Below are 16,730 nucleotides of genomic sequence, written 5' to 3'. Positions count from 1 at the left end.
CAAATTTGGTCCCTGTGGTTATCAAAAAATGTGGATAGAGTCCAAAAAGATTTCAACTTGCACCATTAGTCCAAAATCAAATCTTTTTGTGGATAAGGTCCCTGTTAAACATGAAAAGACTGGTTTACCCTTTTTATTTCTTTTTTTGCTTTTGTTTCTATTTATTTAAATAATTAAAAATGTTTTAATTAAGTAGAAATAAAAATTAACCCCACCTCTCTCTCTCCTCTCCCTCTCCCTCTCTCTCTCTCTCTCTCTCTCTCTCTCTCTCTCTCTCTCTCTCTCTCTCTCTCTCTCTTCTATACGATGCCATGAGCAAACTCCAAACCATGAAGAAAAGAAAAAGAAAAAAGAACAGATTCTAACTCCAAACATAATTACTAAATCAATATTGAACTCAAAAATCTAAACCAAATAGTGATCTAATCCTAATCTAAGCTAGAAAAAATCAAAATCTTCCGAGGAAAAAATCGAAGATGAATTCTGGATATTGACAAAGATAGAGGTTGAGGATGAACATCAACACACAATGAAGATGGAATAAATCTGGGTCGCTTTCGTATTCTCTGACCACCGACACCGAATCCGTTTTTTGTGTTCATCTTCTTCAACATACACACACACAATGATAAACACAGACACTTGCAAATCGAAACTGTGAAATAGTGCTTTGAACTAAACTAAAAAACCCAACCTTGAACCTGTTAAGTTGTTACACCCTTTAATCCAACCAGCTAATAAAAGTTCAAATAAATAACATAAAACTTAAAAGAATTAATCCCAACTTTGAACTAAATCTAATCTTTGATTGTATGTTCATCAAAGCTTTCAAGACCCAAAAACCAAGAAAACGCAACACCTAGAAAAATTAAAATCGAAGTTGTCAAGCACCTCCAAATCATTGATATAGGTGAGAAAGAAGACAAAGAGTCTTTTGATTCAGGTGCGTACTGGCCAGAGGCCAAGTCAAAATCGTTTCAAAAAATCGTTCATTTAAGAAGTGTTTTGATTCTTAAATCAATGGGTTTCTCTGGATCAATTTTGAAATTAAAGGGTTTCCCTGAGTTGATGAACCTGATGAAGAACCTTGGTGCAGGAAAACCCCATCTTGATTTGGAAGAGAAATGTGTTGTTGACAGAGTCAAAGTAGGTGATGGTTGTGTTTTGATCATCGAGCACCAAGTGGGTGACTTCTCTTTCTCTGGAATCTCTTTACGGGATGTATTTAAAGCATTTTTTTCTTGGGTTAAATGGGTTTCAAGATTTGGGTTTGTAAACCTACTTGAAAAAGAAGAAGAAGAAGAAGTAGGGTTTCTATGGCTTTGATTCTGGTTTTTGTTCACAAGGGGTCGTTTGGAGAAGACGAGTTGTATGTGTGTGAGTATGAAAGAGAGAGAGAGAGAGAGAAGAGAGAGAGAGAGAGAGAGAGAGAGAGAGGTGGGGTCAGTTTTTATTTCTACTTAATTAAAACATTTTTTTAGTATTTATTACAAAGAAACAAAAGCAAAAAAGAAATAAAAAGGGTAAAACAGTCTTTTCATGTTTAACCTGGACCTTATCCACAACAAAGATTTGATTTTGGACTGATGGTGCAAATTGAAATCTTTTTGGACTCTATCCACATTTTTTAGATAACCACAGGGACCAAATTTGCAGTTTAGTCTTTCTGGGTTTCGTAGTTTTAATTTCTATGTTTTTCAAAAATGGTCCCTGTGGTTGGCAAAATTATGTGGTTTTGGTCCAAAAAAGTTTGGTGATGCATCGGTGGTCCAATTCTGGATACCTTGTGTGGTTTTGGTCCCTATGGTTGGCATTTTTGTGTGATTTTGGTCCACACCCTACCTAAAATGATGAGTATGCCCTTCATTATTTATTTTATTTTTTTTTTTTTATTTTCTTACTATTTTAATTAAAAGAAAAACAAAAAAGAAATATCACACCCAACCCACCCCACCCTAGTTCCTACTAATCCACCTATACTCTTTCTCTCTTCTTAGTCTCCGATTAACATCTCTCTCTCTCTCTCTCTCTCTCTCTCTCCATTGCTGTCGGACCACCGCTTCCTGCTGAACACCACCACCTGTTGGACTACCATCTTTAGAAGACCACCACCACCACTTGTCGGATCTGCCATGGAAAGCCCCAAAAAATCCCACCGTCTTTCTCTCCGCTCCATCTCCGATCACCATCTATGAGACTGGAGGAGGTGGTGGCTCAACAACTAGAGAACCGATCTAATCGTCGTCGCACGCTACCTTCATCGAACCGATCTACGAGACCACTGCCACCAACCTCCTTCGTCACTTCTCCCTCAACCTCTCTCCCAGGTCTGCTCAGATTCTCTCAACCCCGTCTATAACCCCATACATGTCATTTATAGAAGGCTTGAGGAGGTGTTTCTCGATGGTGGTGCGTGAGGCTGAAACATATGGTGATGAAGGTTGTGGAGGTGATGAATGCGATTGTTTCAGGTGAGACAGGGGAGAGAGGACAAAAGATGTTATCCTCTTCTACAACCGATCTCCCACCACTGAAGGCTCCATGTCCGGTAGGTGATTCGATTTGGGTTTAACGTTTGTTGCCGTCTCTGTTGACCCAGTTCATTTAATACGTCGCCCACCTGGCAACGATTTCTGGTGGGTGATTCAATTTGGGTTTGAGCACCCATTGATTCAATCTGAGCACGTCTTTCCGACGAGGGAGATGCATGAGGGAAATAGGAGTTTTATGGCAGGCAGAAAGAGGGAGAACAAGAGAGAGAGAGAGAGAGAGAGAGAGAGAGAGAGAGATAAGGTGGATGGGTGGGCGACATATGGTGGTGGTTGGCGGCGGATTGCGGTGTACGATGGTATCATCTGGTGGTGATGATGACAGACGGTGGTGATGGTGGCAGCTAAGGGTTGTATGTTCTTGAGTGTATGTGTGTATGTTTGTTTTGTTGAGAACAAAAGGAGAGAGAGAGAGAGAGAGAGAGAGAGAGAGAGAGAGAGAGAGAGAGAGAGAGAGGGTCATTTTTTTTTATTTTTAATTAATTAAAGTATTAACATATAAAATATAAAAACAAATCTAAGGGGTAAAATAATATTTTTTAAGTTAATAGGGACCAAAAACAATAAAAAGATCCAATTTTGGACCATTGGTGCACGAAAAAAAACTTTTTGGACCAAAATCATATAATTTTGCCAACCACAAGGATCATTTTTGCAATTTTGTCTAAATTTTATGTTGTTTTTTTTAGTGTTGTAATTTCCTTTCAAATTTAATGAAATTTTAGTTTTTATAAAAATAATTTGTTTAAATTGATTATTTTTTATATAAATTGATTTTAGAAAAAAAAATTAGCATGACAAAAGTGGCAATCTACGCTCTCTAAATGACAAAATTTTGAAGCAGTGTAAGAAATCCAATATGACATCTATGTATCAACACTTGTAACAAACTTGACACAACTTCTTGTAACCTTAGAAAATTAAAATATTTAATAAATAAATGATTCGTGTTCACAAAATATTAGATTCAACTCTCTATCACAACTATCTTTCTCTTCACTTTACCTACACAACGAATCGTCGATATGATATAAGTCACACTTGAACGAAACAAGTGAGAGCCTTACAAGGGAGGGAGCTAAGGCCAAATGTCTCTTCTCCAGGCAATGGACAATGCCAAGACATTCGTAAATATCATAAAAGAAACAAAAGTGTCTCCTCAATTCTCTTTAAATGTCAAAACATATAGATTTGGATGGACATGATGAACTAAAATTGTTATTCCAAATGTCCAATACAATTTCTTGATCAATTAATTCTTTAATTTCAGTTAAAGTTCTCATGATAATTCGAATATAAAAAAACTTAAAACAAGATGCAATATTTACTTGACAAAACAGAACATTTATTGTATGTATTTATTAATCGTAACTATAAAATCATTCATAATAACAAACTTACAATCTCAATAGTTAAAAAGGTGGCTGCACCTTTAATAATAGACTCACACATGGCATCCGGCGTTTATTCTTTTCCCAGAATAACAATTACTCGATCAAAAACATTACTTCCTTCCTAACTTGTACCCTATGCAACAAAACTTGTACATATATCTATCTTTACTGGTTTTTACAATCGTAAAGCAGGAATCCCATAATCTAAACATTTATGGAAGAATGGCATAGAAAAGTGTGAATAGTTAGGCTTTTAGCTGTTAGATATTGTGCCATGTACGATCCTGCTGGCTGCTGCTTCTCTGAAACACTACAAATTTTCTGTTTATCTCTTCCAACTCATAGCTTCACTGTACAATATTATGGAAACCAGAGTTCGACACTCTGAAATCTGAACCTTCCTTACATGTTCTTCATTTCCTGATTTACTCATCTTCCTTCGTGTAATCTTACTGGGGTTTTCAGTTGATGTAATTTCAAGAAACCCTCATTTCGATTTCTTTCAGTTCATGAGCTCTGTTTTTCAACTTTCGGTTCAGTTTCATCCAGTTTTACTTCAATTTGGCTAAAATATTGCTGTAATTTCCAAGAAAACTAATTCGTCTTCTGTTGGATTTGAATTACGGATTTAGCATCTTCGAATTCCAAGATTGTTCTAATTGCATTATTCAAAGTTTGATAATTTTTGTTCTGTTTTGTTTGGATCGTTGAGTGGCGGGGGGTGAACTTAAACATACACCTGGCGATGGGTTATATCAGTACAGTATTCATTGCTACGATTGTTACTGTAAGCATCATTGGAATGTACGCCAATGGAGAGAAAGGCGAATATGAAGTTGTTGAAGGAGAAGCTCCCATGGCGAAAACAGAGCAAGAAGCTTTGTACTCTGCTATTCAAGGTTTTGTGGGTTCATGGTGGAATGGCTCAGATCTTTATCCCGATCCATGTGGATGGACTCCTATTCAGGTACCCCACACTTCTGATTCAAAAACCAAGTCTTTTAAGTCAAATTTCTTTCGTACATTAATCGTTGTTTACATTTGCAGGGTGTTTCTTGCGATATTTATGATGAATTATGGTACGTGACAGACTTAAATGTTGGTTCGATTCATGATAACTCACTTTCCTGTGCTTCAAATCCTGAATTTAGACCCGATTTGTTTAAACTCACACACCTAAAGTCGCTTGCATTCTTCGATTGCTTTCATGAACCACCGATCGTCATTCCTTCAGAAAACTGGACTAAGTTTTCCGGCAGCCTTGAGTTACTGGAGTTCCGATCAAACCCTGGTCTCACGGGACCAATCCCAGCCGCTTTTAGTAAACTCCACAAGCTTCAATCTTTAGTGGTAATCGGAAACGGATTTTCCGGTGGTTTACCGGCGAACATCGGTAACTTGACTCATTTGAAAAGATTGGTGTTATCTGAAAATGGGTTCAGAGGCGAAATCGGAGACAATTATGGTTATTTAAGCGAGTTATTAATCTTGGACTTGAGTAGAAACTCATTATCCGGGAGTATACCGTTGACTTTTGGTGGGTTGACTTCTCTCTTGAAACTCGACTTGAGTCAAAACCAATTAGAAGGCAAAATCCCAGATGAAGTTAGCAGTTTAAAGAATCTAACCCTTTTGGATCTTAGTAACAACAAGATTTCAGGTGGGTTGACCAGGTCAATTCAAGAAATGGGTTCTTTAAAAGACTTGATATTATCAAGAAACCCTATAGGAGGTGATCTCATGGGCATCAAGTGGCAAAATCTCAAAAGGCTCATGGTGTTGGATCTTTCAAACACAAAATTAACAGGTGGCATTCCAGAGTCCATTTCTAAGATGAAAAGGCTAAGATTTTTGGGTCTTAATGACAATTATCTTTCAGGAAATCTTACACCAAAGTTGGCAAAATTACATGATCTAAGTTCACTATATGTATATGGAAACAATCTAAGCGGAAAGCTTGAATTTGATCGAGGGTTTTATGGTAAAATGGGTAGGCGATTTGGAGCTTGGAACAATTCGAACTTGTGTTTGCCGATTAATTTGTTGCCTACTACAAGTTTACGCCCTTTTGGGGTAAAGGCTTGTGAAGAAGTGAAGTCAATTGAGGTTAGTTTTGGTGATTCAGATTCCAAGTTGGGTAGTTTTCATTTAGGTAACGAGACTTCTTTTAGTTTTTCAAGATATAAGTTGGATGGGATTTGGAGTGTGTTTATGGTAGTTATTTTCTTTAATTTGGTCATGTAATGTATAATAACTTGTACAAGCATCTTTAGATAATATATTAATGTTATATTATTAACTTTCTTTATATTGTTTGTAAAAAGTTAGTTTGGTACTTTGGTTATTATGTTTATACCTTTATTAGTAATCATGATATCTAATGTACTTGATGTGAAAAGGCATGTACATTTAGGTGACAAAACATCAAAGAAGTTTCTTGTTAGGGATAAATAAGCATGTGGAAACTTTTTCTATCTTGTCAAAATCATCGAGTTTTGTTTGAAATGTTTTTTTCGAGTAAACTACAGAAATGTTCGGACCGAGCTTTGCGGTTTTAGACCAATTTTGTATTTCGTTGCAAATCAGCTCTTAAACATGAGTTTTGTTGCTGTTTTCCTCCTTAGCCATATAAAATGATATTTTGTTTTTCAATTTTTCGATTTATTGAATTATTAATTTGTTTTATATAATTATTGTGTATTTTGGCTGACTTATCAGGTGGAGAGAAACCATTTCCTTCAACCCTCACAATTCATGTTTTACATAGACATCATATCAATTTTTCTCCATTTCCTTTTACTTCCATCTCACATAACCTGCAATACATGAAAATTCATCTCTCTCAACCCTTACAACCCATGCACTTAGGTAAAACTTAGAGAGCAGAGAGTACAAATTGAGAGAGAAATAGATGATCGGGATGAGGGTGTTGGTGAAGCCGGCCAACCTTCTTCCAACTGAACCCGCTCTTAAGCCGAACCATGGCATAATGAATTATATGTAGATTATGGATGCCTTCTCAAAAATGTTTTCGGAAAAATTTCCAAAACGCTTCAATACGACATCAATTTTCTTTTTCTTTTCAATAATTATTATGTTTATATCTTGAGACGTTTATGATATTTGGATTACGGATAATACATGTAGCTTATCATGATCGGCCCATTGATTCTAGAGGCCCTATGCGAAAAACCAGAATATAGGCCTTAAATATAAGGTTTTTTTTTTTACTTATAACCAAAATTCATTAATTCTATTAAATTTGACTAAATCATATTGAATTCAAATGGAACAATGTCAATAACATTAATACTTGTGGATTAGAATAAAAAAATATTGATGAATATAAGAAAAAATACAAAAAATAATGCATGGTAAATACTACAACTAAAAAAAAATCGAACCTGGTTTTTCTGTCCTTCGCTTGGATATAAAGGTTTTAGTTTTCATTTAATGCGGGGTTTGCTACGTTAAAATCTGAGGAATTAGGAAAGAAAACTATTACAAAAAATAATGCATGGTAAATACTACAATTAAAAAAAAAAGCTCAAAGCTCGTTCTTCTTTATTGCCCTTGGCTATAAATGTTTTAATTTTAATTTAATGCGGGATTTGCTAGGTTAAAATTTGAGGAATTAGGAAAGAAAATGCGGGATTTGCTATAAATGTTTTAATTTTAATTTAATGCGGGATTTGCTAGGTTAAAATGCGGAATTACTCTTGGGATGGTGCTTAAAAATCAATCAACGAATGGGGGATCGGATTGGAGATGTCCTCTCACAACCACATGTGTCTATCAGGTCAACGCTTTGAGGAAAAAATTGGATAATTGCATTCCTGTCGATATTGGAAAATTTGAATGGGTGAAAGAGGTCCCGATTAAAGTAAATACTTTTATTTGGCGTGCAAAACAAGGTCGGATTCCAACTACAGAAGCCTTAGCGACAAGAGGGGTTAATGTGAATTCTACAACCTGTTATCAATTTGGTGATGCGGAGGAATCACCGGACCATGTGTTGGTTCAATGCTCGCATGCTCAAACGATATGGAACTGGGTTTTAAAATGGTGTAATGTCCACCACGCAAACTTTTCCTCAAATCATGGTGTTCTTGATTTTGCTTCAAATTGGGGTAATTGTCCGAAAAAAAGAATGAGGTTGCTGGGAATCTGTCAGCTCCTTGCTTAAGTTGTTGAAAAAAATAGCAAACCATGCTGTGATTCCTATGAATACTACATAAATTGTAATATCTCTAACCTAATTGAACAACAAACAACAACATATAAAGAAATATTTACATGTAGATAAAAGGTTTAAGTTAAGGTGATTTATTGATAACATGAACAATTCTGGAATAAGTGGAGAGAAAGGAACATGTACATAAAGTCTCAAACAAAGCAATTGGTCAGCCCCTACTTATCACATATAATCCCCACAAAATCAGTAACAACAATTTTGGTTTCTAACCCCTAAACAACTGAAATCATATGCAAAATACCCCAGGCTGTTGTTTTGATTTCTCTATAATATAATTGCGATCAAAATTAACCCAAATCAAATTTAAATATTGCACAATTGACCCCAACCACACACACGAAGCAAATGAATATATAACATAAGGTATTGAAGCATTATTCGGAGAGACACGGGAAGTTGGCAGGGATGGTGGAGGCGTTGTCACTGGTGGGGCCGACGGCGGCGATGTCGTTGGCGAAGTTTGACGGGATGTTGTCCGTGGAAAGCCGATTAAGAAAATCAATTTCAGAAAGCGATTACCTGATGTTGTCGACGAGTTTGACGGTGCGGGAGGGAGGCGCAGACAGCGACGCTGGAAGAGGCGGAGGTGCTGGTGGAGGCGGTGACCGGTGGGTTGCAGGTTGTCGGAGATGGCTTGGGGGAAGCCATATCGTGAAATAGAAAAGAGAGGAGGAACATGTCTAGGGTAAAATAGGAATGCGCGTTTTATTTTTCTTTGTTTATACAATTTTATATCTGAAAAATTAAGAGGCATTTTAAGATTAAGAGGCAAAAAAATAGCATCCAACCAAACACTTTAAATCTAAACTTTTAAGAGGTTTGCCTCTTAAGTTTTCAATTAAGAGTCTACCAAAGAGTCCATTGGCTAATTAGTGTTTTTATTTTCAAAAATTATTATATATATATAGTATAGGTTAAAAACCAGGCCCCTAGAAATCACGGACGTCGAACAACCCGCATATGCTTAGGGTCGGGCCTGAGCTTATGGACCAACATGCGAGACATGACCAAAATGGATAAACATAAATATATAAATAGTATAAGTATTAAGTATCTATTTATTAACAAATATATATATATATATATATATATATATATATATATATATATATATATATATATATATATATATATAGGTTCACATGTGGATGGACAATTATTGTGTAATTATTGTGTGGATGTGGGGTTAAATATAGACAAATCATTTTAATTATTAAAATTTATTAATTAAATAAATATATAAGGGTAATTTGGTAAAATATTTTTCAAATCAACTATTTAAATTCAAAATAAATGTTATTATTATGGTAACCGATTGAGGCTATAATATGGCATCTCGGAATTCACGATCGACAAAAAAAAACGTTTTGGTTTCTCCCTTGCTTCCTCGCCGGCGGCTGCCACATAATTTTTCTGTCGTCGAAGATATTTTGCAACTTGAAAATGTGTTCCTAGTGTTCTAAAGGGAGATGATCATTTATCAAGTGGAGAAGAAAGAAATGTCATTAAAGGTACACATAATTTTTCTGTCCTCGTTATTGTGCCTAATAATGGATGTTACTTGAGGTTTTCTAGGGTTTACATCTTTATTCCCCTAACTTCCCCTCAAATTCATTATATCTTACTTAACGTAAACGAATTGATCAAATTTAATTAAGAAAGCCTATAACAATTTTCATGATTAAAAAAATCGAAGTTATTATTTTCGACTAATATAAGGTATTCATTTACAATTTATATTCATTTATAATTTACATATATAGTATATTCTGTTAGAATTTCATCGTATAAATATATCCTATCAAAATGTCTTTGTATGTATATAAATGCATTCATAATTCTAATCTTCTAACTACAATAAAAAAAAAGGTTCATTTATTCATGATTCTTAAAGAAGATAAGATGATGCCAACTTTTTTTTATGTTTGGAATCAGGTGAGTTTGCAAAAATAAATTTTCTCAAGAGCATTTTGGGTTCGAAAAGATGATCAAGCGCATTATGGATGTTAGTAGAAGAATAGTTGGAATCAAGTCGATTATTTGGATAATTAAAGAAGATCAAGTGTATTTGTTCAAGAATGGTATATTGAAGAATGCTATTCTTTAAGAATTTTATTTATTTTTTTATGCCATTTAGAATATCTATAATTATATTAAAATGTATTAGGCTCTTATTCTGTAGAATATGTATAGATTTGTAATTAAGTTCGGATGTTTATGAATATATAAGAATATTGTTAATATTCAACTGGGGGTTTAATTTTTTTTTTTATTATTCAATAACATTCTAACAAATAATAACATTCTGACGGAACAATATTCTATCAAAATAACATTATAACAAAATAAAATTGGTTTTGCTTATAAATTATGTTAGAATTGAAATTAAATTAATATAAAAAAATCAGATTTTTTAAATCAAAAGAATTAATTATCCCCTAAAATCTGGCATTTTCCTTTTCTGAATTTATCTTAATTGACTAAAATACCCTTACAATCTAATTAGATGGTGTTTTTCTATTATCTTAAATTTAATAATATTTATTAATCACCTTCTTAAAATAACTAAAATGATTGGTCAACAATCAACCCTACATCCACACAATATTTAGCATCCACATTATAACCTAGCCCTATATATATATATATATATATATATATATATATATATATATATATATATATATATATATATATATATATATATATATATATATATATATATATGTTAAAATGTGTGTATTTGTACAAACTTAACATTCCTGTGTTGCAGGGTTAAAATGGTAAGTAATTTAAGTTAGTTAAGGTTATGGGTGTTTTGTGTTAATTGTGTATTTCTTGTGGGTTGTGATGTATTTTGTGCATTGTTCTTTGGGTTTATGCTCGGGTTGGATGGATCCATGCACCGGGATACTTAAGGCGTGCTGAAGGGTTGCAGATCATTTTTCATACACACAAAATATCTTCGTCTGTTGAAAGCTCGCTCAAGACTCAGATTAGGGTTTCATCTCTTCGTTGTTTTGTTCTTAATCTCTTTGTTAGATTAGGGTTGAGTGAAATTGTGAGAGTAGATTAGGAATATTTGTAGTGAGGTTTCTTTGTAAGTATCTTAAAAACCATCTGTTCATTTGTCTTCAAATGATATAATGAATGATGATGTTGGGAAGATGTGTTTGTGTGTTTTTTAAGATGGTATCAAAGCACAAGACTTCGATCTTGGTTTCCGATAGCCTTCGATCTGTGTTTTTTAGATTCTTGGTACTGCGAGTTTCTTTGGTTGTTGCAGGTCTGTTGTCGAGTGGAGATCCTCGTCTGACTTGTTGTCTGTGAGTGGAGATCCTTGGTAACAGAACGCTGACTCATCAGATCGATTAATCTTGACTCTGAAATAACTCTCACGAGAATGGATTTCATCACCGTTAACTATTGAAGAGAACGGAATAACAAGAGTCGGTATGTCTTCCTTCTTCACGGTTGTTGTGAGCTTTCTTGTTCCTTTTTTATCTCTATTTTTAGTTGTAGAATCTGGGAGATCCTGGTTGTCTTGAGTACACCAGTTATTTTTTGGTTAATTGTTTCTTCTGTGATTCTTGTCTTGGGCCCCAACATACTGTGGTGACCATTTGGAGTTAAGGAATCACAGTTGTCTTTCTTGCTAAGTTTCTTTGATTGATTGTTTCTTTGTGCATCATGACTGATTCTGAATCTGGTAGTGGTTCTAAGACTCCTAAGACTTCTGAGTCTGTGAACTACGATGATCCGTTGTTCATTCATCCTTCTGATAATATTGTTACTATTGTTATCAATTTTAAGCTAACTGGGACTGAAAATTTCCGTATATGGCGTAGTTCTATGACTAGGAGTCTTAAAGCTAGGAATAAATTAGGGTTTGTTGAAGGTAAAGTGACTAAGGATTCTAGTGATGAACTTCAGTCACTAAAGTGGGAGCGTGCTAATGCAGTTGTTTGCTCCTGGATCCTTGGTTCTTTGTCTGAGTCCATTTATTCTAGTCATGCTTGTTCTGATTCTGCTAAAGATATTTGGGATGAACTGTTTGAAACCTATAATAAAGCAGATGGGTCTGTTATCTTTAATATTCATCAAAGAATTAACTCTCTTAGTCAAAATGGAACCTCTCTTTCTAAATACTTTAATAAACTTGATACTCTCTGGAAGGAGTTTAATGGTCTTACCAGTCTTACTGAGTGTACTTGCGAGGCTGCTGCCACATTTAATGATCACTCTAAGCTGATGAAGTTAATGCAATTCCTTAGTGGTCTAGATGAATCTTTTAGTCAAGTAAAGAGCCATATACTTTTGATGGATCCTCTTCCTAATGTTAAGACTGCCTTTTCCATTGTTTCTAGAGAGGAGTCTAATCAGAAGAATGGAGTTATCTCCTCTTCTTCTAGTGTCTCCAAAAATCAATCTTCTGCATTTAATAGTAGGTTCAATGATAGAAAGGTTCAAAATAATAGTTCAAATAGAGGTAGGAATCAGAACTTACAATGTAAAAACTGTGGACTTAAGGGTCATTCTGTTGAAAGGTGTTATAAACTAATCGGATATCCAAAAGATTTTAAATTCAGAAGTGAGGTTAATAATGATAATATGAAGAGTCAAAATAAGTCTTTCACCAGTAACTCCTCATCAGTTCCTTCTGGTAGTTCTTTTTCATCTAGTGTTGTTTCAGAAACTGGAGGTAGTAATGCTCACTATTTCACAAGTGAGCAATACAGCAAGCTGTTGAGTCTCATAAATGAAAAGTCTTCTGTCTCAGAGGATACTTCTGTGAGTGCTAATATGGCAGGTATTGGTGTTCCTTGTTTTCAGTCATGTAATTCTTTTTTTGAACATCAGAAATGGATACTTGACTCAGGTGCAAATCAACATATGACTTCAGCTGAGTCACTTCTTCATGATACTGTTGATGTTTCAAAATTAAATCTTCTAGTCAGTTATCCTAATGGTTCTTGTGCCAAAATTAATAAAATTGGAAATTTACAATTTTCAAAAAACTTAACATTGTTTGATGTCTTTGTTATTCCTGATTTTAATGTAAATTTACCTTCAGTACATAAGTTGTGTAAGAATACAAACTGTGAGGTTGTTTTTAATGAACATGAGTGTAAAATTCAGGATTTACAGTCAATGAAGGTGGTGGAGAATGGTAAAGAAACTGGGGGATTATATTATCTTAATTCTTTTCCCTCAGGTATTTATTCTGCTAAAACTAACTTTGCTAAGTGTTTTGTGTCTAAGTTAACTTGGCATAGTAGATTGGGCCATCCTGCTGAAAAAGCATTAAACTGTTTAAAAGATAAACTTAATTTTACTAATACTAATCTCCCACCTTGTGATGTTTGTCACAAAGCCAAACAAACTCGTGAACCTTTTCCTCTTAATGTTCATAGTTCATCTTTTTTAGGAGAGTTGGTTCATCTTGATGTTTGGGGTCCCTATAGAGTGTCTACTAGGGAAGGTTTTAGGTATTTCTTGACTGTTGTGGATGACTTCACAAGGGCTACTTGGGTCTATCTTTTAAAAGGCAAAGATGAAGTTTATAATTGTTTTACATCTTTTTATAGTATTTTGATAAATCAATTTGATTCAAAACTTAAAATTGTTAGATCAGATAATGGGACTGAGTTTTTAAATGCTAAAATGAGTTCTTTTTTAAAACTTAATGGGATTCTGCATCAAACATCTTGTGTTTATACCCCACAGCAGAATGGGGTGGTTGAAAGGAAACACAGACATATTTTAAATGTTGCTAGATCCCTTTTGTTTCAATCTGCTCTTCCAGTTGTTTACTGGGGAGAAGCTGTTCTTACTTCAGTTTTCTTGATTAATAGAATGCCCACTTCTGTCTTAAAAGGTTTGTCTCCATATGAGCTTGTTTTCAAAAAACCTCCTATGTTTGAACACTTAAGGGTATTTGGTAGTTTATGCTTTGCCACAAAATTAAATAATCAAGACAAGTTTTCTGAAAGAGCTGAAAAATGTGTCTTATTAGGATACTCATCTGAAAAAAAGGGATACAAATTGTTGAGTCTTGATACAAATTCTGTTTTTGTTTCCAAGGATGTGAAGTTTTACGAGTCTGTATTTCCTTTTAAGATGAAGCCAGTATTCGTTGATAAGAATTCTGTTTGTGATAATCCTGTAGACCCTTTTTCCTGTGATGATATTTATAATCCTGAATATATAAATGATGTTGTCAATTTGGATGACCTGAGTATTAACCACCAGTTGGATGGTTCTAATGCAGCTGAGAATTTGACTGATACCTTGTTTGATTCTACACCTGGTGACAGTCAGACTAGCGAGGCATCTGTGCCTCTGTCTGGTGAGTCTATGCCAGGTCCTTCAAATGTTTCTGAGGAAAACAGTCATTTAGATTCCTTACCTTCCTTAGGACAGTCTGTAGGAGTGTCTAGGTCTAGAAGAGAGTCTAGAATGCCTGTTAAGTTTAGTGATTACATTGTTGAGGGAAAGTATAAATATGGCATTGAACGAACTCTTAACTATTCTGTTCTTAGTGAAGAAAATAAATGTTTTGTTTCAAATCTTAATAAAACAGTTGAACCAAAAAGTTTTGTTGAAGCCTCTTCTGATCCTAATTGGATAGAGGCTATGGACAAAGAAATGGAAGCATTGTATAGGAATCATACTTGGGACATTGTTGATTTACCAAAAAATAGAAAGGCAATTGGTTGTAAGTGGGTATATAGAATTAAATACAAACCTGATGGTGTGGTTGATAGATATAGGGCTCGCCTTGTAGCCAAAGGATATAATCAGAGAGAAGGTATTGATTACCAAGAAACCTTCTCTCCTGTGGCTAAGATAGTAACTGTACGCGCAGTTTTATCTTTGTCTGTTAACAAGTCTTGGCCTTTATATCAACTTGATATAAATAATGCCTTTCTTTATGGGGATTTGTCTCAAGAAGTTTTTATGACTCTTCCTCCAGGATATCATTCTGTAGGTGATAAAAGAGTATGCAGATTAGTTAAGTCATTATATGGTTTAAAACATGCACCTAGAAAATGGAATGAGAAGTTGTGTGTTGAATTGTTTAGTTATGGTTTTTTACAAAGTATCAATGATTACTCTTTATTTGTTAGGAATAAAAACAACTCTGTTGTTATTTTGCTGGTTTATGTTGATGATATAATCTTAACAGGTGATAATGAAAGTGAAATAAAAAGTGTAAAGTCTTTTTTAAACTCAAAGTTTTTGATTAAAGATTTAGGGAAGTTGAATTATTTTCTTGGTATTGAAGTTTTAAATATAAATCAAGGAATTTGTTTGAATCAAAGAAAGTACTGTCTTGAACTTTTACATGAGTTTGGTATGTTAAGTTGTAAGCCTGCTTCCACTCCTTTAGAAGCAAATTTTGTTCCTAAAAGGAGTTATGAGTCTGATGATCCTCTGTTGGAAAATGTGACTGAATTTCAGAAGTTAGTGGGAAAGTTGATATATCTTACTATTACTAGACCTGACATTTCATATTGTGTACAAATTCTAAGTCAATTCATGCATTAGCCTTATAAATCTCATCTGAACATAGCTTTGAAGTTGCTTAGGTATTTGAAAGGTAGCCCTGGAAGAGGTGTTTCTATTGTTAAAAGTGATACTTTTGACTTAGTTGGTTTTGTGGATGCTGACTGGGCAAAGTGTTTGTTTTCAAGAAAGTCAGTTTACTGGTTATTGTGTTTATGTTGGAAATTCTTTGGTGTCTTGGAAGAGTAAGAAACAAACAACTGTTTCAAGATATTCTACTGAGTCTGAGTACAGAGCCTTAGGTTCTGTTACTTGTGAAATAATGTGGATTTTAAAATTTTTGTTTGATTTGGGAATTAAAGGTTTAACTCCTGCTAAAGTTTTTTGTGATAGTGAATCTGCTATAAAACTTGCTTTAAATCGAGTCTTTCATGAGAAAACTAAGCATTTTGAAGTTGATCTACATTTTGTAAGAGAAAAAGTTACTAATGGAGTTTTGAAAATTGAGAAAATTAGTTCTTCTAAGCAAAGAGCTGATATTTTAACTAAATTTATGAATCCTATGCAACATAATTTTTTAGTAAGTGAACTTGGTTTGGTTAATCCTTTTAGTAATGGTTAGTGTTTTGAATGTTAAGTTTGAGGAGGGGTGTTAAAATGTGTGTATTTGTACAAACTTAACATTCTTGTGTTGCAGGGTTAAAATGGTAAGTAATTTAAGTTAGTTAAGGTTATGGGTGTTTTGTGTTAATTGTGTATTTCTTGTGGGCTGTGATGTATTTTGTGCATTGTTCTTCGGGTTTATGTGCGGGTTGGATGGATCCATGTACCCGGATACTTAAGGCGTGCTGAAGGGTTGCAAATCATTTTTCATACACACAAAATATCTTCGTCTGTTGAAAGCTCTCTCAAGACTCATATTAGGGTTTCATCTCTTCGTTGTTTTGTTCTTAATCTCTTTGTTAGATTAGGGTTGAGTGAAATTGTGAGAGTAGATTAGGAATATTTGTAGTGAGGTTTCTT

At 34.3% G+C, this 16,730-nt stretch overlaps 2 protein-coding genes across 2 annotated transcripts; both read left to right on the top strand.

The window, feature by feature from the left end:
- Positions 1-4,106: 4,106 nt before the first annotated feature.
- LOC145128441 (RNI-like superfamily protein) lies at positions 4,107-6,242 on the top strand. The gene is made up of 2 exons (XM_079063234.1): positions 4,107-4,910; positions 4,991-6,242. Exons 1-2 carry the CDS (start codon positions 4,689-4,691, stop codon positions 6,185-6,187), a joined length of 1,419 nt encoding a protein of 472 aa, XP_078919360.1. The 5' UTR covers positions 4,107-4,688; the 3' UTR covers positions 6,188-6,242.
- Positions 6,243-7,667: 1,425 nt separating this feature from the next.
- LOC145130417 (uncharacterized) lies at positions 7,668-8,129 on the top strand. The gene has a single exon (XM_079065224.1). It carries the CDS (start codon positions 7,668-7,670, stop codon positions 8,127-8,129), a length of 462 nt encoding a protein of 153 aa, XP_078921350.1.
- The last annotated feature ends 8,601 nt before the right edge of the window (positions 8,130-16,730 follow it).

Source organism: Lactuca virosa, chromosome 8, assembly GCF_052849685.1.
Source record: "Lactuca virosa cultivar CGN04683 chromosome 8, Lactuca_virosa_CGN04683_v6, whole genome shotgun sequence".
Classification (NCBI taxonomy): Eukaryota; Viridiplantae; Streptophyta; class Magnoliopsida; order Asterales; family Asteraceae; genus Lactuca; species Lactuca virosa.
Note: the sequence above shows the minus strand (reverse complement) of the source record. Positions and strands in the feature narration are given on the sequence as shown.

Excerpts from the sequence above, each read along its gene's own strand:
- LOC145128441 (XM_079063234.1), top strand. The coding sequence starts at position 4,689 with ATGGGTTATATCAGTACAGTATTCATTGCTACGATTGTTACTGTAAGC. Across the intron at positions 4,911-4,990 it reads GTGGATGGACTCCTATTCAG|GGTGTTTCTTGCGATATTTA; the intron begins GTACCCCACACT and ends TTACATTTGCAG.
- LOC145130417 (XM_079065224.1), top strand. The coding sequence starts at position 7,668 with ATGGTGCTTAAAAATCAATCAACGAATGGGGGATCGGATTGGAGATGT.